We start from the raw sequence: 22,423 nt of genomic DNA, 5'->3' as shown, positions 1-22,423 counted from the left end.
TTTTCTTTTCCATTTGCTTTTGTTTTTAAGGTCTAGTCTAACAGTACTTTTGCTGACCTCATGCTACCTCCTTGTAAAGATGCCTCTCCTTTTGTTGCTGTTGTGCTTTCATATTCACGGGATAAAATTTCAACTATGTGAAAAATAAAACCACATATTTAAAGGATCGTCATATATAGCAACACTATTTCCACTAAGTTTTTTACAGAGAATAAATTTAATTTAAATGTGAGAAAAAAGATCCCTGTAGACTTTATAAGATATAAGATTTGAGCATTGAGTAAACATAGAACTTGCATGCAGCTTTATCATTTGCAGGGGAGATTTCATCAACACTATTTTATTATTTAAAGAATCTGTCAAGGTAAGGGCTGTTATCCTCATTTTCTAGCTAATGAAACTAAAGAGCTTAGGAAGGTGCACCCCGTCCATCTGAAATTTTAGCAATTTTTGGCAGGGGTTTAGCACATTTTATCAGAGTTTTGCTTTCTCTCCATGGCTCTGGATTTTTGCATGGCTTTTGTATTTATTTATTTTTTAGTCTTTATCCTAGGATTTCTTTATCCTATGTTTCGTTTTTCTTCATGGTGTGCACACAATTTTGGCAACTCTGTAGTCTAACCAACGCTACTGAATATGGGTATGCAAATTGTACCCTTCACCAGCAAATAGTGAGGTCACAAAAAGAAGACACTCCCCAGAAAGACCCTTTACGCTGCTATGGAAGTCTCTCCTCCAGAAGGAAGGGGCTACACCTTTCAGCAATTCATTCATGCAGAGGACCTTTTATCTCCATCAAGGAGTGGGAGTTATTTAAGCCTAAACAGATGGATTTTTCTCTCTCTCTTCTGTCTTTTTTAGGTTCACTAATGATTACTATATTAGGAATTAATTATTAAATTTGAGCTATCTGTTTTCCGATGTAGGCAATCACAAGTATGGTAGTATAGAATAAAAGTTAAGAGCACAGGCTCTGGAAATAGACTACCTGTGTTTGAACCCCAGCTCTGCCACTTGGTAGCAGTGTGATCTTGGGCAAGTTACTTACCTCTCTTGTGCCTCATTTTCCTCATCTGTACAGTGGTAATAACAGTAGTAACTACTTTGTAGGGCTGCTGTGGGAGTGAATGATTAAAATACGTATAGTACTTTGAACAGTATCTGGTCCTAGTAAACACTATATTGTTTTTGTTATACTACTTATATAGTTCAGTGAAAATTTGATTTTGTGCATAGTTTTTTTCATTTTTTTTCAACGAACATTTGAGTGTGCAGCAGCATAAGCATTGGTAAAAAATCAACTCTGGAATAAGAATGCCTCAATTCAAATCTTGATTTTATCACTATGTGATACTGGGCACGTGTCTTATTGCACTGTGTCTTGGTTATATAATCTGTAAAATAAATACCATAATAAAACTGACCTTACAGGATTGTTGGGGGTTTGAATGAGATAATTGCCTTTAGAAGAAGGTATGGCACATAATCAAGCAGTAAATAATAACTATTATGATTATTGTGTTCCAGACAGTCATCTAGGTACTGAAAGATAGTGATTAAGAACAGATGTAGTACCTATTCTTGCAAAGTTTAGAGTAGATTAGCAAAAAAACACAGTAAATAAGTAAATGAATGTATAATCTATTACTTGTTATAAACACTAAAAGATACAAGTTGCAATTAAAATGTAAATTGAGGTAGGAGTAGGGCAAAGGATCAGAGGGCTTGGGAAATCTTCTTTATGGGAATGTATATTTAAACTGAGAACTAAGATTAATAGCTAGCCAGACCAAACATGGGGTAAGAGCCTTTGCAAGGAGGGAAGGGCATGTGTTGAGGTAGGAAGGAGCTTGGTACATTGCAAGAAATGAAGCAAGTCTAGTTTCAACAGAAAAGAAATAGAAAGAGAGTTTCATGAGACATGTTCAGGCTGGATCATATATCACTTTGAAGATCATATTAAGGAGCTTATAATTTACAGTATGATCTATGAGAAACCATTGAGATGTTCTAAACAGAGAAAGAGTGTGATTAATTAGAGTATAGCCTGCTTATAAAGGTATGCTATAATATCCTATGACTTGTCATCAAAGGCATTTTATTTAGTGAGTGTGGTAATTTACAAGGCAGCTTGATCAGTGTGAGCAGCCCAAGACAGCCTCAAAGAATAGAGAGTCAGTGTTTGTAATGGAAAGATCCTTGGATTAAAAGTCAGGAGACCTGGCTCCTAACTGGGCGTCAGGAGACCTGGCCTCTGGTTCTGGCTCTGCTACTTGGTAGGAAACTTGCCCAAAGTCACTCAGCCATCTTTTCTGGGCTCAGTGTCTTCAACCATAAAATGAAGGGGTTGAAGTAGATGATCTCTAATGTCCTTTCCAGATCCCAAAGTCTGAGTTTTAGGAAATCCATCTCTTGAGACCCAGTTTGGGGTAGTTGAGAGAGTCATCAATATACATAAACAGGGAGGAGATTTACATAAATGAATGACTTTTTTCCTTCAAATTAAGACTTTTTTAATGTTAGTAGTTATAACACAAATGCAATTGATGACTTGTGAAATTTTCTCAGAAAAGGAATCCTAAAAGAATCTCAAGATACAGTAAAGTTTAACCTTTGAATTGACTTCAGTTCATACAAAGTAGACAGATAATAGACTTCAAGTCAATATTCTCATCGCAATTTGATAAGTGGACTAATAACTTGAGATTATTAAAAAGTGGTAAAACATTTGGAGGTAGAAAAATGCATTGTGTACTAGAATGGTGATAATAAGGAGGGAAAGAATAAATTTATGGTTATGTTAGAAGATATTTTTCTTACACTTAGGTACATTTAGTACTCACATACTTTGGAAATAGAGCAATTAAAGTATATTTTAAAATAATTTATTATTGGCTGTTTTGTCACTTCAGAAATATTTGCAGATTTTTATTATGCCACTCTTTTTCAAGTCTTGCTTTTTATCTACTTGAAAGAGATACAAAGTAAAAAACATAAAAAGAAAATGGCTTGAAAGCAGCTTCAGAATTGATATATCTCCTCTGAATTCCTAACTGAGGTAGAAATTTACATGTTAAATTAAAGTTTTTAATTAGATGTTGCTGTTGTGCCATTAGAGTTTACTTGTAGAAAGATTTTTCTCCTTATTTCTAGTATGCTTGTCTAAAATGTAATTTTTTTCCTTTTATGTTTTTCAAAAGGAGTATTAATGATGTTCTAAATGCAGATATTTCTGATCCTACATATAAACTGTCTATTAAAAATGGTTCCTTAAAGAATACTCCATTTATATTCTGATATTTTGATGGATCAAAATGATTCGATGGAGAAGAAAGTGATTTTATTAGTTCATAAACCAATGTTCATATTCATGTAATGTATGTATGTATTATACTGTCATTTCCCAGAAATATACTTACTTAATCAGTAATAATAATAAATATCATTTTAAATTCCTAGGCATAGGATTAAAGCATCAACTGCAAACTTTTAAGCTAACTGAAATTTATATATTAGAATATAAAATACCAGCTGTCTTGTGATGTTAACTAGTTAAAATGAATAAATAGTTTATAGTAGCTGGGATTTATCTAGGGGGTAGCACACATTAATTAATGAGAAGATTATCATGTAATATTTACTGACTATTTACATATCCTTAGATATATCCACTGATCTTATAGAAAATACTCTTTGCAGTCCTAGTATGTTTTTGAATAATGACTGGCACCACAGAGCAGTTTTGTGACCAACATTCAAAAAAGACAGCAAAACAGTCATGAAGATCTTATCGTCTTTCTTTATAAAAAGTTTCTTCAGCCATTGTTGCCTATTGTACATTAAATATACACATTTCATTTTTATTTTAGGTCTTTTGCTATTTTTGCTCATGAACCAAATATTGCTAATCTGTTATTTGACTATGCCCTTAGGGTATATTAGAACATGAATTGCATATGTAAATAAATCTTGAGGAAATTTTTAATTGTCATTGTGAGCAAACAGCATGTTATTACATTAACAGTCCTGGATTATGGCAACCACCCATTATTCAAATACATTAGGCATATTCTACTACTTTTATAATTATTATTATTATTTTTTTTTTTTGAGACGGAGTCTTGCTCTGTAGCCCGGGCTGGACTGCAGTGGCCGGATCTCAGCTCACTGCAAGCTCCGCCTCCCGGGTTTACGCCATTCTCCTGCCTCAAGACTCCCGAGTAGCTGGGACTACAGGCGCCCGCCACCTCGCCCGGCTAGTTTTTTTTTTTTTTGTATTTTTAGTAGAGACGGGGTTTCACCGTGTTAGCCAGGATGGTCTCGATCTCCTGACCTCGTGATCCGCCCGTCTCGGCCTCCCAAAGTGCTGGGATTACAAGCTTGAGCCACCGCGCCCGGCCTAGGACTTTTGAAGAATATTACTGGCTTGGTTTTGATTATATACTAAAATAAATGTTCTCAAATTGTCTATTTCATATGTATTTTTAATTGAAAATGATGGCTTGCCTTTATTTTCAATTAATATTTGTCTAATGCTGTATAAATTACATGGGAGTGTATTTCAAAGAAAGGATTATAGTTGTTAAACATCAAATAAATTAAAATTGTTCTTAAAGCTTATAGATCTTTAGGATATAGGCATATGTGTTTGGATAATGCAGGGACTTTGAATACATCATCAGATATATTAAAAATCAAGTTATGCCGAATTGATTTTACTTATATTTAGAAAATGCATTGACAGTTGATATCATGGTTATATTCCCCTTCTCTGAGCTTTGTGCATGCATACAAAATAAAATGCAGTTGTTTTCTACTTAATACAAGCAATATGTAACATTTCATTATTTTCAGTTATTCTTAAAAAATAAAATTTTCATCATTAAACATTTAAGCACCTATTTATTAGGGTTGCTGCTGTCAAATACAGCTACTATCTAATGAGTTTGGAACAGCTTGCTTTTCTTTTTTCTTGTGGCCCTTTTGCCAGATACTTATTCTGCAGGGTTCTCATATTCTTGGTATAGCCAACAAAAATTCCGTAGGATGGGTGGTATCTTGTGTTAGTTCAAAAGCTTACAGAATCACCTTCATGTTCACAAGTTGACACCTTTCAGAGCAGTTATCCTAATTTTGTATGTGATTTGTGCAGCAGAACCAGCTTTATATTTTTTGATGTAAATTCAGGGTAGACACTTGAAAATTAGTGTGAAGCAGGTGCTGGTCTAGGGATTTTGCGTATAATGAACTGTTTCCTATCTTACAACCTTGAAACTGTAGACAGCATATGAACCACTTTGAATTCTCCAGTTAGAAAAATATATTTGTATTGAGAGGTACAGTGGGGATGAAAATAGAATTTGATAGTATCTGGATCATCTTTAGGGATTAAAAATATACCAACTTTCTTCTTCAGTGAATCATGCCAAGTACCAGAACTTGCCTGAATGATATTGTTAGCCATTCTCCAACCTACAAGGTGGATTGCTATTCATTTTTCAGCACCACAATCTTCAACCCCAAGCTTTTATTTTTTTTCTCTTTTTTTCCTAAAGAGGTTTCTGTGGTGTTTCTACATAGAAAAAGACAACTGCAAGAGGGATAATTCATAGTCATGGAAAATAGTCATTTGTGTATTCAGCAAATATTTAAGTACTCAAGCATAGTGGCTAAAAGCATAAACTCTGAACCTAAATTGCCAAAGAGCCAAGTTCCTCTGCCCGCGAATTAGGTGACCTGAGGCAGGTTACTTAATCTATACATCTGTATCTGTAAAATGGATATATAGTAGCACCCACTTCACAGTTTTCTTGAGAAGATTAAATGCATTAATTCATGTAAAATGCTTAGAACAGTACTTGACATATAATAATAACTCAACTGTTAAATATTATTATTAGAATTCTTTAGAAATTTAATACTGCTAATTTATTGGGAAGAAAACATTCTTTCTCAGCAACTTAGAAGATTAAAAGGATTATTTTTTTCCAGGTGGCCCCAGTCTAAAACACTTTATAGACTGATATGTAAATCTTTACAAAAGTTATGGCAAACATATTTCTGGGAGGAATACACTGATGTGTATGTGTGTGCATGTTGATTATAGTTGCCTGGCAAAAGATTTCAGGCAGATGTTTATATCCCACCTTTGAGCTATAATGTTTTAACAGAAAGCGACTAGCCACAATATTTAATCAAATTTCCTGATTTTGATCTACTGGCAAGTTGTCATTCTTGACTAAATTAATCATGTGAAGATTAAATATCACAATTATAAATTCAGGAAACAAAACTATTACTTCTAGACTAGGATACACTAGATTAATGTTCGAACCAATGGCTTTATGGACCAGCACTGGTCAGGACTTTAACATGCTTTAATTGTATCTATTTATTGTTCTTTCTTTCCCTGCAAACACCAACCACAATGAAATGCTAGGGTTAGGGAAGAAATGATTTTCTGGTGCTAAAATCACACTGTTTCCAGTACGTGTAGTCTGATGTGTTAAACCAGGTGCACAATTTAAATTACAGAAGATCTGATTCTGTTTAACAGAGATATTTACCTATGTATGACTTTTACTTGAGAAATTGTAATTATTTCTACATAGCCTGTTCTTAAGAATTTGCCATAGATAAATTCAACTACTTTTATATTGTATTGTTTTTTGAAAAAAATACTGTTGATATTATTAATATTAATGCAATAAAGAACTAGATAATATATCATCCCCATATAAAGATTATGACTGATTTCTTACAATCACACAGTGATTGTAATCATAAAGTATATATTTAATAATTTTTAATCATTGGAAGGAAAGTATGTTACACATCAAGTTATTTATAAAAGTCTCAGACTTATATTTTTTCTTCATTTGAGGCAGTACATTTCAACTATAAAGTATGTAATAGTCTGTTTTAGCCAAAAAAAACTCACCTTTCAGAGCTATAAAATATACAGAATTGAAAGCTGACACCTAATATATTTTTCATTAGATACAGATGTTCAATGTAAAATTCTTTTTACAAGTATTCATGAAAAACAGGATAACTAAAAAGATATAATGCATAAAAAGTAAAAATCATACCTTTTGGTAAACTGTTAGTGGCTTTTTAATGAAAGCTATTTTTTTCTTTTTATGATTTACGTGTTCTTTTCAGTATATTGTAAACATCTTATAACTTAAAATTATGAATGGAATCTTCAAACTGCCATAGAACTTAATGAAATAAAAATACATAAAGATCTATTAAAAGTGGAAAATCTTGCAAGTAGTTTATAAAGAAATAATTCAACAATTTAAATTTTATCTTCTTTATCTTAAAATTTAAATTTATTTGAATAACACTATAATTAAGAAAATTATTTCTAATATTTACTTTCTGTAATTTTGTGAAATAATTTTGTTATTATTAAAAAATGCAGCCTGGCGTGGCAGCTCATGCCTGTAATCCCAGCACTTTGGGAGGCTGACGTGGGCGGATCACTAGGTCAAGAAATCAAGACCATCAGGGCCAACATGGTGAAACCCTGTCTCTACTAAAAATACAAACATTAGCTGGGCATGGTGGCATATGCCTGTAGTCCCAGCTACTTGGGAGGCAGAGGTTGCAGTGAGCCGAGATCATGCCACTGCACTCAAGCCTGGCAATAGATCTTGGCAATAAAGCCGAGATTGCGCCACTGCACTCCGGTCTGTGGCTAGTCACTTTCTGTTGGAAAAAAAAAAAAAAAAAAAAAAAAAGAAAAGGAAAATGAAGGCCAATATGATGAATACACAATACAAATTCTGTTATGCTGGCTTTTTGTATTTTGGCATGCTACTTTCATTTCTGAACTGAGCTGCACACAGTTTTGAAATAAAAGTTCTGCTCAGGCTACCTGTGTGGTGAGTATTTAAAGCTACTGATGTTTTTCCACCTGCAGAAGTCATTATTCTAATTGGGGGTCAAAATATGAACTACCCAGTAGGGGAAAAAGAACATTTGTTTAAAAAGTAATTCTTTGTCCCTAAGACTGCCCCCCAAAATGGAAAAAAAAAAAGTCATTTTAAGCAGATGTTTCTTGAAATCCAAATATATTAGATACTGTGAGTTTAACTTAAATGGTAAATGGTTCATCTGTTGTTCCAGCCGGATTTTATTTATTTATTTATTCATGAGACAGAGTCTCACTCTATCGCCCAGGCTGGGGTGCAGTGGTGTGACCTCTGCTCACTACAACTTCCGTCTCCCAGATTCAAGCCATTCTCCTGCCTCATCCTCCCAAGTAGCTGGGATTACAGGCGTGCGCCACCATACCTGGCTAATTTTTGTATTTTTAGTAGAGGCAGGGTTTCACCTAGTTAGCCAGGTTGGTCTTGAACTCCTGATCTTAAGTGATCTGCCCACCTTGGCCTCCCAAAATGCTGGGATTATAGGCATGAGCCACCATGCCAGGCCGCATTTTCAAATAATAAGAAAATTATTTCACAAATTTACAGAAAGTAAATATTATAAATAATGTAAGTAGTTTTCATATTCCAGGTAAAGGAGAAAATTAGGGATTGTGCAATAAAGGTGTCTGGAGAACGCCTCAGTGAGGACGGTGTTTAGCAATCTTAATTTTAGCAGTGAGCATGGTATGTATTGGAGAGAGAAGTTGAGGACAGAAAGAATAGCCATTGTTCTTGTTGCTAGAGGTTTAAGTATCACATTATGAAGATTTTTATTAAGGTTATGGCATGAGAAATAGAAGGAAGCTTGAATCTGTAGGACTTCTGACTAATAATTTACAGAAACATAAGGCAGGAAAATGGAATATTCTGAAACTTAGATTAATAGGAAACAAAAAAGGAGAGGGCTTTGAGAAAGATACATTTTGAAAGAATATATAAGAAAGCAGTGCGGTAGCAGGATCTCAGCTCACTGCAGCGTCTGCCTCCCAGACCCAAGCCATCCTCCTACCTCAGCCTCCCAAGTAGCTGGGACTGCAGGCATGCACCACCATGCCTGGCTAATTTTTGTGTTTTTGTAGAAATGGGGTTTCACCATGTTGCCCCATGGCTGGTCTGTAACTCATGAGCTCAAGTGATCCACCTACCTCGGCCTTCCAAAATTCTGGGATTACAGGCCTGAGCTACTGTGCCCAGCCTACCTGTATTATTTTAATCAGGAAAACCATTTCAATGGAATCTAGAGATATGGTTTTATATATTGGCCATGTTATTAAAGTTCCCAATGGTGGTTTTTAAATATATATATATATGGCTCTATTTTAAATTAAAGAAAATTGATCTGGCTGAGTGCACCCCAGATTACATGACTGTAATCCCAGTACTTTTGGAGGCTGAGGCTGGAGGATTGTTTGAGCCCCCGGAGTTTGAAACTGCAGTGAGCTATGATCCTGCCACTGCACTCCAGATTGGGTAATAGAGTACAATCCTGTTGAGAGAGAGAGAGACCTATGTTGTTCTTGTAGTCAGACGTACACCTAACAAAAAATACTTGTTCTGCATTATGTCCTGCCTTATGGGTCAAAGTAATTGAATGGGCCATTGAGGATGAGAATGGAATGATTAATGGAGGCCAAATTGTGAAATCACTGGTAAAGCTGGTTCTTTGAGTTTTGTTGGTTAGTTTTCATTCCCCCTGATTACTAAATGATGGAATTCTTTTACCCAGGATATCATTTTGCCACCTTTAATATGAAACAAAACTTTTATGCAGTTAGCACTATGTTATGAAAATATTAAATGCTGAAATTCTTGCAACCAACAGAAGATAGAAAATTCCAAAGAAATGACTATTTCTGGTAAGCTCCTATCCCAGATACGTAACTCAGCTAGAATAGCAATTTTAGTAATAAGATTGTGTCAAATATTTTATTTAGTGTGAATCTGACATTTTGATTTTCTTTTTATAATGCTTCTTTTTGTCATTTCAGGGAAGGAGATTACAGCCGAAACTTTTATGGAGAAGTTGGACAATGGTGCCTTGCTCTGTCAACTTGCAGAAACTGTGCAGGAGAAATTCAAGGAGAGCATGGATGTTAACAAGCCCACAAAGGTAAAAGATCCCAATGCAAAAATCACTCTTAGGTGGTAGATTACATTTATAATTACTTATAAATTGTGTGTAATTAAAAAATTTATTGTGAACAGATGCATCAAGGTCTATACTAACAACAAAGTACAAAGGGTTCTTTTTAATTAAGTAACGTGTTATTTGCAGTCTAATTACATAAATTGCATAATCCTTTTGGTGAATCTAATTAAATAAAAGCTTATGAAAAATGATGGTATTAAAAGAGTGTTGTATATAAACTCAATGAATCTAAAGTATTGACTAAAAACTTAGCAGAGAAATAATTGTGTCATTAGGCAATGCACAAATCTAGCCAAGAAAGATTTACTGAATAGATCTTTGTTTTCAAAAATATTATGGCAGAATACTAGATCAAAATTTCTGGACTGTAATTTTTTGTTTATTCTAAATAATAGTACCATTGAACTAAGTAAATTTGGACAAATTATATATTTTATTTCTAACTACTCAGATTTCTTTTCTCCACATTAATTCTAATATTCTTTTCTAGTGATTATAAACACTTGATGAAAGTATGGTGTTTGACTTTTTTGAAGAAAACAAGAGAGATTGTACTTAATTTTTAATAGAGAATGAAAATAGATATAAAAAAATATTAAAATAATGTTGACTAGGCATGGTGGCTCATGCATGTAATCCCAGTACTTTGCTTTGGGAGGCTGAGGTGGGCAGATCACGTGAGATCAGGAGTTTGAGACCAGTCTGGCAAACCTGGCCAAAACCCATCTCTACTAAAATAAATAAATAAATACATAAAAAATAAATTAAAACAATTTAGCCCAGCACCATGACACATGTCTACAATCCCAGTGATGCAGGAGGCTGAGGCAAGAGAATTGCTTGAACCCAGGAAGTAGAGGTTGTGGTGAGTAGAGATCACACCATTGCACTCCAGCCTGGGTGACAGAATAAGACTCTATCTAAAAAAAATAAAATAAAATAAAAATAAAAATGTTGAAGACAACTTACTACAGAAAGCAACTGTTAAGCCTTTTCTGCAACTCTAAGAGAAAAAATAAAAGGGGTGTGTGTGTTTGTGTGTGTGTGCGTGTATGTGTGTATTGCCACTGAATTTATTTTTTAGATATTTTATATTACTCTGTATTGTATAATATACAAAACCTTCCTCTATTTTTTTAAATCTTAAAAGCAGCTCTGTGAAGGTATTAATTAATTAAGTGGCTCCCAAACTTTGCTGCACATTGGAATTACCTGAGCATCTTTAAGAAAAATGCTGAGAGCTGGGCTGGATGTGATGGCTCATGACTGTAATCTCAGCAGTTTGTCAGGGCAGGCAGATTGCTTGAGCTCGGGAGTTCAAGATCAACCTAGGCAACATGATGAAACACCATCTGTAAGAAAAACACAAAAAAATTAGCAGGGAATGGTGGTGGGTTCCTGTAGCCCCAGCTATTTGGGAAGCTGAGATGTCAGATTCACTTGAGTCCAGGGGGTTGAAGTTGCAGTGAGCCGAGATCACAACACTGCACTCCAGCCTGGAAGACAGAGTGAGACCCTTTCTCAAAAATAAGAATAAAATAAAATAATACTGAGACCTGGATCGCATGCCTTAACATTCTGATTTAATCCCATAGGGTGAAACCTGGGCACTGGAATTTTTAAAAAGCACCCCAGGTGATTCTAATGCGCAGCAAAGTTTGGTAACCATGAATTTCTTTTAATTTTCTCCTTGATTGGATGGTTGAAGACTCTAAGTAATTTGTACAAGATTGGCTAGTAAATGACCAATCATGAAGTTGATACAGGCAACTTTGCAAGTTTAATGCTGTCTCATTTTGGTTCATTATGGGTAGCCCAGGAGTGAGGAGACTGTTTATGAAAATGCTTTGTGTCAAGCTTAATGTTAGGACACCAATTTTTCTTCTGTTCTCATTTCCATCGTGATGTAACCGGCCTCTACATCAGCTACTGATGAGAAAATATAATGCCAATAAGAGGACAATTTGTATAGAAGGTTTACTGTAAAGCAATGAGCAGAGGGAAATAAGCTGTGGTGCCCAGACACTTGAAAGCATTACCTTCACATTACGAGGTTCCTGAAACCCGTATTGCTTGTTTTTGAGGATGGAGAGCCCAGAACCTCAGTGTTAAGAATCCTTGAATCCTCCAGAGTAATAAAGATTAACCAACTCTATTAAAGCCATTGTGCGGTTTTCTGGTTTTGCTTTGTTTGTAAGTCTTTGCTTTTTTAAAACAGAAGCAAAGATTCCCAAATAGATTTCTAATTGTAAGACTCCAATGTAAGATAACCCTAAAGCATTAGGCTATAGGTCAAAGGCTTTGACATTAAGTGCATTTTGCTTGGGTTCTAGTTTTATTTATTCATTGGACATGTCTGAGCCATAGTTTCCTTATCCGTGAAACAGGATTAATACTTAGGCATGCATACCTTCCATAGAGCATTGCACAAAATGGGGCTCTTGATAAAATCTCTTTTTCCTATGTGAAAGATAAGAGACCCTTATAAGAATTTTCGATTAACTATAAGAAAATAAATATTTTATCGTCTATGGCCATACCACCCTGAACATGCCCGATCTCATGTGATCTCGGGAACTAAGCAAGGTCGGGCCTGGTTAGTACTTGGAAGGGAGAAAATAAATGCTTTATAAATGTTTGTATTTAGCATGAGAGCTGCTATGTGCAGATATGTATACATTTGCCCCAATCTCCATGATAATATGTAATGTTGAGGATGTTTACGGATCGAAAGTTATGTAACTACTTTCCTTTTAAACATTTATTTCAATATTATAATTTTTATAATAAAACTATAAAACATAAAGAAACAAAAGAATATTTTTCAGTTAGTAGTAGAACTGCAGCAAGTTATTAAACTTGAAATAGTTCTGTGAACCTAGGCAATTTTGTTTGACTGAATATGAAGCTAAATTTTTTTTCAGATTGTGATAAAGGTTTTAGTATAAAACCTTAAATGTGTTACTTGAAGAAGTGCAGGTTTAAAAATACTTATTGTCATCTCACCAAAAAGTCACATGCACCTGTGTGTTCATAGCAGCACTATTCACTATAGCAAAGACATGAAATCAACCTAGATGCTCATCAATGGTGGACTGGATAAAGAAAATATGGTCCCTGTATACCACGAATACCATGCAGCCATAAGAAACCAAAATCATGTCCTTTGCAGAAACATGGAGGCAGCTGAAGGCCATTATCTTAAGCAAGTTAATGCAGCAACAGAACCAAACACCACATGGTCTCACGTATAAGTGGGAGCCAAATACTGAATACATATAGACACAAAGAGGAGAACAAAAGACACTGGGGCCTACTTGAGCAGGAAGGGCGGGAAGAGGGTGAAGGTCAAAAAACTACCTATTGGGTTCTATGCTCACTATCTGGGTGATGAAATCATTTGTATACCCAACCTCAACAAGGTGCAATTTACACATGTAACAATCCTGCACTAAAAGTTGAAAAAAAAAATACCAGTTATGACCTCACTTTCACTGCTCAATACATCAAATTTGATCTGAAGTAAAAGTTGACATAGTTGCTCTTGACTGAATTGCCTTCTGTGTTCTTAGCAGCATTTATATATTCACAACTGACTGCCAGTAATATGCAGCTTAAATCAATAATAACTTGTGCCTTACCATATGAAAAGTGCAAAGATCACTACATTTTCTTTTCTGCCTTTTATAGTAAAATTTTAAAAGATGAAAAGCCAAAACGTTAGTATGTGTATCTTCATGGCTACTATTGTTCATAAATATACTTCTGTTGAACTCAAGATTTTCAGTTCATTTTTGGTCTAGAAACAAACAAAAAAAAATGTTATGAGATTGTAAGCATGTTGATATTATTAAATCTAAATACAAATTTAAACAATAATGGATTTACTACAACCCAGGTAATTAGGATTACAGTGAATATTTCCCATGAGAAAAAATGAGGCTTTAAAATTGAGTTTAAATAGTCTGGAGGTTACAATATTAAGTCTGCTTTTACATGTGTTTATACTCATGAGTTCATGTATGGTTTGTATAGAATTATTTCTCATTTTGGCATTTTGAAGTTCCAAAAAAATGGTGGCGAAAATAGATGCATTAGTCAATACATTCTCTGAATTAGTGAAACTGTGCATGGGGAGATGTTGAAACAGAATTACTTTTAAAAAATTGACAACAAACTTGATCCCATCCAAAGCCATGCCACAGGAAGCTCTCTGTAGTTTTTTTTCTAGCAACTTTAATCTTATCTCCTCATTTTCATAGCAATATTTTTTACTTTTCCTGGTTGATAGTTAATTTGGAGATTTTACAGCTGTGTAAACAAATTTGAACGAGTAAGTTATGCCTGGTATGTGTGAAGTATGTCTATATTAAGGATGATTTAAATGCTCTTAAATCTGAAAGTAAATTTTAATAAATGTTAGTTCACATATTTAATATTTTAGATATAAATCCATGACTCTTTTATATCCAGCTTTGGTTTGATAAAATGCTCTGAATGGAAACAATTCTGTCCTATGATTCTTTCTTGCAGACATCAATAGATCAATTTAAAAATAGCTTCTTTGTGTGTGTGAGCTCTAAGTAGTTAATCTTAGCTTTCGTGTAGTGGGCCATTTTCTAACTCTGCATGAGAGCAATGCAGAGACTTCGCAGACTTGGGCAGTAGATGGGTGGAAACATTTGAGACCAGTGTGCAGCCGTTTAATGTGTAATTTTATTTAATTCATTTGTATGCAGTATAATATTATAAATTCACTGTAATTATAAATCTCAATATTTCTGGAGTTGAGAATGTTTAAAGACAAAAATGTAAATGAAACGAATCTTTGCAGTATCGTTTTAGGATGAGAAAACCAAACCAAATGGCAAGTTTAAGGCTAAGTTTTATGCTTTTTGGCTCTCAGCTACCTGATCCAGTTGGCATCTCTAATCAAGACAGGGGAATTGTTACATTTATGCATGAACTTTCTTTTCCTGGTGCAAATAGTGTTCCATAGTACAAACCTCTTCCTATTGTATATTTGCTCTCTCTTTTTTGTTTTCTCCCCTACCAATCACAAGTTTGCTGATTTATGCAAAAGACTCTCTCAACCAAGGGGCATTAGTGTGGGGCAAGACATTCAAAAGGTTTAACCTTTCTTTTTCTACTAATTTTCCTTTGCATTTGTCTCGTTTATTTTGAGTGTCTTCTTCAGACATCAGAGTTTCTCTGGGTTCAGAGCTTCCTCTGACTTCAAAGAACCCTGGGTGGTTAGATCAAGTTTGAAGCAGATGAAGGAGGGGGGAAAAAAGAAGTTCTGTTACCTAGTAGAATGCTACATTATGCTCCAAGGAAGGAACTGAACATTAACCGTCTAAATGTAGAATCCAGTCCTTGTTCAGGAGAAAGAACATCCTGCAGATAGAATGCCTGCAATGCATTTGCCCATCAAGAGTACTTGGTTCCTTGAGCTGCAAGATAACAATACGTCAGGATGTTGTTTTGTGCCCTCCGGGAATTAAATAAGACATAAAGATTAGAGATTTTCTTCTCAGAAAAATCAGTAGCACTTTGTGTTCAGAGAACATCTTATCAAGATTTAATTCTGAGAAATCCAGATATTTGTGTTTACTGCTGATCACTCTGGCAGAACAAGAAAGTATGGTAGATGCAATAAAAGGTTTTGTATGAAAAAGAAAATAAAATCTCAGCTGTGATTATTCTGGAGTCATTCGTTGCTGGCTATACAGCTAAATGATTTTATATCCCTTAAAAATTTATTTTTCTAAATTGCAAACATAATGCTAGAATTAAACAGAATATATTATGATGAGATGGGAAGAATATAGGTGGAATGATGAGGAAAGAAATAATTTTTTATAGGTATGTTGCTACCAGAGACTAAAGGAAAAAGAAAGTTAGTGGTAAAGTCCAGTTCCTCAGGGTTTGTAAAATATAGGTAAAATATATTTAAGCTTTAAATACACTGAATTTTTAAAATTTTTTATTTACTTTGTAATTGCTTCCTCAGGTTGAATTATTTCTCAGTATAAAATTAAATCCCCCCATCACTATTTTTCTAAGTCTGATCAAATAGCCAAATTATTCACCTCCAAATCAGAGACAATGAAATGTCTTGCTTAATTTCTTTTTCTTTTCCCCGAGAGTGTTTCTGTTCTATACCATCTTCCAGAGATATGCCTAAATGGGATTTCAATGCCATATCATTACATGTTGGTATATCATACAGAATAAAAAGAATAGTACGTAAAGGAACTTGACTTTTTTCAAATAAAACTGGTCACAGGAGACTTGATACGGGCTACATTTGCAGTTGGCGGGGGGCACGGAAAGCAGCAATGTGAAAAAGTGGGCAAGATAGGGAATGAGTGATGTGCCTATAGAACTTATTTAGATCTTAATGTCTAATTGAGCCCATCCCATACATGGCACTTGAACTTGTAAACCCAGAAAATCGGAGACAAGTCTCAGTTCACTTAGAAAGCTTATTTTGCCAAGATTGAGGACGTGCACCCATGATACAGCCTCAGGAAGTCCTGATGATGTGTGCCCAAGGTAGTTGGGGCACAGCTTACTTTTATACATTTTACGGAGACATGAGACATCCATCAATATATGTAAGAAGTACATTGGTTTGGTCTGGAAAGGCAGGACAACTTGAGGCAGAGGCAGAAAGACACGAAGTGGGGAAGATGCTCCAGGTCACCAACAGATGAGAGACAAACAGCTGCATTCTTTTGAGTTTCTGATTAACCTTTCCAAACGAGGCAATCAGAAATCCCATTTATCTCAGTGAGCAGAGATATAACTTTGAATAGAATGGGAGACACGATTGCCCTAAGCACTTTCCAGCTTGAGTTTTCCTTTTAGCTTAGTGATTTTGGGGTCCCAAGATATTTTCTTTTCACATATTCAATGATAAAGTAGTGCTGGGCACAATAAAAAATATGGCCCAGTAGATCACATGGCAATAAGTTCATCATAAACAGTTAATGTTTCATGATTACTGGTTCCCATGGTAGAAATTCAGTCTCCATCAGACAACAAGAACAAGCGAGGAACATTTGAATCGTGCCCTTCCTAAAAGGGCAATGTTCCTACCTGGCCCCTACTACTAGACCCAGAAACTTTGTTTAGTTGGCAGAACCCCCTTTCTGCATTTTCATGACATTTATTCTCTACCCTCCAGAATGTGTGTATTTTATGAAACCATCTGGTTTGCCTACTATTCTTGCTTTCCAGTATCAAATCTCCAATGTCAAATATCATAAAATAGTAGAGGAGCTTGATGACCTGTGATGTTGAAATATCCATGGTCCCTGTCGGTTATGTCACAAGGCTGGAGATGGTGTATAGGATAGTAAGAGTTCTATTGTTACTGTCAAACATATGCAAACTGATTCTGGAATTTTCTACTTATTAGAATAAAGAAAGTTGCATTCTCCAAACCAAGAGAGGAATGTCAAGAACCAGGATATTGAGTGATACACTTCATTGAAAAGAGCACATCTGTAACAGCGATTCTGATTAAATATGTTACTTCATTGTAATCTCCCTGCTGTTTCCAAGTCGTATCAATCTTTTTTTTACTGATTTTCATTGAGAGGTGGTAGAAATCACTTTTTATTTTTTTTTGCAATATTCAGGTCATTAATAATTGCATGAATCTCTGACTTTTTAAATAGGTGTGCTTTTTTTATTTGATCCTTTTACCACAAAAGAACTTATTCCATGTGTCAAAGATAAAAATTAGGACAATTGTTGAGAATATCCATGCAAATTATGCACTCAGGAAAAACTATAAAAATAACATCTAATGTTTGCAAAGGTGTACTAGTCATAGTATAAAGTAGGTTTAGGTAAAAATTCTCACTGTGACCTGATTCCCCACAAAGCATTTCCCCTTTCTGAATGCATAGTAAACAGATCAGGTCCCTTTGGAGATTAGAAGGAAGCTTTACATAAAGACTTGAGATCATTACTGCCTTCATTCAGTGAGCTCTGGATCTATAATTTGGCTCTAGTCTGAGAATTGGGCAATCAGAAGATTCTCTCATATTGTTGCTCTTTTTGTTATACAAAGAAAACCAAATATTGCATGTTCTCACTTATAAGTGGGATCTAAATGATGAGAACCCATGGGCACATACAGGGAAACATCACACACTGGGGCCTTTCAGAGGGTGGAGGGTAGGAGGAGGGAGAGGATCAGGAAAAATAACTAATGGGTGCTAGGCTTAATACCTGGGTGATTAAATGATCTGTACAACAAACCCTCTGACACAAGTTTACCTATGTAACAAACCTGCACTTACACCCCCGAACTTAAAATAAAAGTTAAAAAAAAAAAAAAAAAAAAAAAAAAACCAAGAATTTAGGGAGCTGACTTTCAATTTACTTCCCAAGGCCCCATGATTAATAAACCATAATCAGATTTCCTGTGCTTTAGGTCATTCTAGGAGATCTGATTGGCCTCTCCAGATTGTGTTCTATCCATCATATCCACTTTGCCTCTGGAAATTAAGTGCCAACACGTGTTACTGCTACCCTGAGAATTTCCATTCACACTAAAATGAGGAAGCTTATTTCAACAACAGCTCCTGAGACTTTCTGAAGAATAATGTCACCTTAAAATTTTTGAAGCTTTCTTCATCAACTTATTCTTCATCCTTTAGTGGAAAATAGAGCCTCTTGGGCCTCACTGAGTGGCATAGTGAAAAGTATGCTTATGTGAGGTATTCACTATAGGTTGAATGGAATGTGGAATTTTTTCTTCAAGTTCTTAATTCCTTTATCTATATCATACCAAGTGATTCCTGGCCTTTTTGTGTCATTTAATGTAAGCTATTGTTGAATCTACCTGTGTATTAGCAAATCTAGCAAACTTTAATAGGGTCATTCCTATTGAATTGGGGACATCTTTTTAGTCCAGTATGAGTAAATTAATTTTGCTGATTCTAAAATTACATTCTGCTCTCCTCAGACTAATGCCCTCAAAATTTATTGCAAAGACAGCAAAAAGAAAAAAAAAAGAAAAAGAAAACAAAACAAAAAATGCTCTGCCATATTATATTTAGTGGCACTCAACATTTTAAATGTATATTGAGGCTTTGTAACTAGTTATCCAGGGATTCCTGAGCTTTACTGTGACATGTATCTAAATTAATCCTTAGCCAGGCTGCAGTATTTTGACACCTGGTAGAGGCTGTCAGCAGTGGCTTAAAAAAGTGTGGGTTTGGCTGGGTGCAGTGGCTCACCACTGTAATCCCAACACTTTGGGAGGCCAAGGCGGGCAGATCACTTGAGGTCAAGAGTTTGAGACCAGCCTGAGCAACATGGTAAAACCATGTCTCTAACAAAAACATAAAAAATTTAGTCAGGTGTGGTGGTGTGCACCTATAATCCCAGCTACTTGAGAGGCTGAGGCAGGGGAATCGCTTGAACCCAGGAGGCGGAGGTTGCAGTGAGCCAAGATCATGCCACTGGACTCCAGCCTGGATGACAGAGTGAGACTCTTTCTCAAAAAATAAAAATAAAAATAAAAAAAGATTCTTTATTCTGTGGCTAGCTAAAATTTAAGGACAGAGCCATTGTTTCAGAACTGTCTAAGTTAATTGATACGCTTTTCTTAACCTGGTCCAGGAGCATACTGGATGTAGAGGAATCCACCATGTACCCTCCCTATTTCCTGGGAGGGTATGCTTGCTATTTTCTTTCCCAACTTGTCCATTCTTTTCATGTCTCTGACTCTCTTCCCAAGAAAAGAATGTTAGTCCCTTCTCATCTGAGACCAGGATCTGGCAAGGGGACAGGATTTTAGCAAAGGACAGGAAACAGTAGCAAATGCAAGTCATATTATTCTGTAAATTCCATATATCACAGCTCTTTAGTGGAAAATTCTTTTGTATGCAACAGTCACAAATGAAAGAAACTTGGTGATTTCTCTAAATTTGACAACAGAATATTTGTCAAACAAATTTGAAATAAAGAAAAAATTTCAAAATTTTGTGATATTCACCAATAATGAGCTGTGAGTTTGAAAGAGATTTTCCTGATTATTAGAAATTTTATCCTGATTAATCATGCTAAAGGAAAGATTCCTATGTATGTATATTTTTCCTATGTAAATATTTCTAAAACATTGTTTTAAGAAGAGGTGACCAAAAAGTTTAAAATAAAGATATTTAAGAAAATGTGAAGTAGCATTCATTCATGCAGTTAATTAATAAGAAATATTATGTTAGTTTTCTGTGCTTTGTGATGGCTCTAGTGTTTGCCATCTTTTAAAAGTTATTAATTTCTTGTATTTTTTTATTATGCTAAAATATTTAATACCATATCTAATTTTATATTTATAATTCTGTTCTTTTTTGTAAGGAAAGCCCCCAAATAAAATAAGCTCAAGACCCCACAAAAACTGTTTCTTTTCTAGCCCCTGTGTAAATGGTATGGGCTGCTAGCTTTCTATTCCACAGTTGTGTTCCATTATCAGTCTCAACACCAATTCCAAATATAAAATATTTTTCTGAGTCTTGACAACTTAACTCCATACTCTAGTACCAAATAAATTATTGGAAAAGATGAATTTATTGAGATAAATTTACAGAATGAAGGGAGAATTCTGAATGGAGTAATGATCTCAAGTCTTTACTGTACTGCTTCCTTCTAATCTCCAAAGGGATCCAGACTCTCTATTACGCATTCAGGGAAGAGAAATGCCTTGTGGGGAATCAAGTGACAGGTAGATTTTTTTAAAATCTAAAATTTTTGGAAAAGATGAACTTATTGCCAAAAGAATTTATTGGAAAGATATGGGGGTACCTCTTAGAGAGAAAAGACATGTGAAGGAAAGTTAAACTGGACTTTGAGGGCTTAAGAATTAGACTATTTGCAAGGATTATGCAGCAGAGATCCACAGTCATTTCAGGGTACCGCTGTTAGGGCAAATAATTTCAGACATTTTTTAGAGAGGGCAGCTGAACAGAAATGGTTAATAGTTTAAACTCAGTTGTCACACTACCTGGGGTGAAATCGTAACTCCTCCTCTGTGCCTTAGTTTTCTCATTTGTAGAATGTAGTAATAGTTGTAACTACCTCATTTAGTTATTATGGGGACTAAGTAAGTTAGTATGCACAAGCACTGAGTGGTACCTAGTACATATGGGTGCTCATTAACATTTAGCTATTAACTTTATTGTATCATTCCTCTCAAGACTAAAATTTCAGCAAGAAAGAGCTTGATTAACAGCCAACATTCTGACTAGATCATGGCTTCATACCTTGACTGCTCAGACTGAATAAAATGAAAGAATGAAAGTGTACCTAAGGAAAATTAATATACTCTTACCTAAGAAGGGAAAGGATACTGGAAGTGTAGAGATGCTCTTGCAGTCTCTACACTCTGTATCTGTAGATCTGGCCTCTCTCTTATGGTTGCTCTCTATCTGCATGTTAACCACTCTTTCTTGTACCACACTGTTGTACTTAGTTGTTTCCTAGTCTTTATCCCTTTGCTGGACTCTAAGATCCTTGAGTACATAGTTTATGTTTTATTCATCTGTGAGTCTAACATAATGCCTAGCATATAGATGCTCAGTAGACATGGTGTTGGATGAATGAATAAATACATGGCTCGATATGGATATTTACTTTTAGATCCAGAATACTATTATCCATGGATTTTAGCCATCTTTGATTATTAATCCTGAAGACTTTATTCTCGTTAAGTTTGAAATTCCTCCCTCTGCCTGTTTGCTTAGCTCAAAAGCCTTTGATGTGACAAAGCATGAGGAGCAAATCTGACTTTTCAAGTAGGAAAGATGGAAGATTTGAGAATTTTAGAATGGTCTAGGGAAAGAACAAGGATCTGAGGATGTTAAAAGCACTGACAAGAGATTGGCTGAAGTAACAGACCATGGGGATTTAAACTAGTTAGGAAAAAGTGAATCTTGGAGAAGGTTAATCATTTAGTTAATTGTAAATGTTATCATATAGTCACATGATGTATTATTTGAGTTCGGAGCATTATATAAAGGTAAAAATTAGGATAAAAATGAGCATATTTATATCCAATGGTTCATTCAGTTTGGGGATTTCTTTTCAAGGCCTGATTATACTGCTTGCATTATAAAATAAGCATCAGATGTACGATAGCTAATAGTTTCATGAATTTGCTCACCATTGAAAATTAGGAAGAAAAATAATTGTAGGGCTTTTAGGTAACAGGTTCTCAAGAGATGTTTTTGACCTGAAACGAAGTGCTGTGTCTTTCAATGACTCAAGGAACCATAAAGATGAAATCATTTTTTTTTTCTTTTGCATCTTTTTCCCA

The 22,423-nt window shown here is 35.0% G+C and overlaps 1 protein-coding gene across 2 annotated transcripts in view; it reads left to right on the top strand.

Annotated features, from left to right (window-relative positions):
- The window catches only part of GAS2 (growth arrest specific 2), a 141,862-nt gene that overhangs the window by 9,061 nt on the left and 110,378 nt on the right, over positions 1-22,423 (top strand). For both annotated transcript variants that reach the window (XM_008004061.3, XM_008004071.3), the window contains exon 3: positions 9,929-10,050. In XM_008004061.3, the coding sequence (XP_008002252.1) occupies positions 9,929-10,050 (122 nt within the window). The remainder of the gene's footprint in view (positions 1-9,928; positions 10,051-22,423) is intronic.

Source organism: Chlorocebus sabaeus, chromosome 1 (genome assembly GCF_047675955.1).
Source record: "Chlorocebus sabaeus isolate Y175 chromosome 1, mChlSab1.0.hap1, whole genome shotgun sequence".
NCBI lineage: Eukaryota > Metazoa > Chordata > Mammalia > Primates > Cercopithecidae > Chlorocebus > Chlorocebus sabaeus.
The sequence above is the reverse complement of the archived record's forward strand: the minus strand, read 5'-3'. Positions and strand labels throughout refer to the sequence as shown.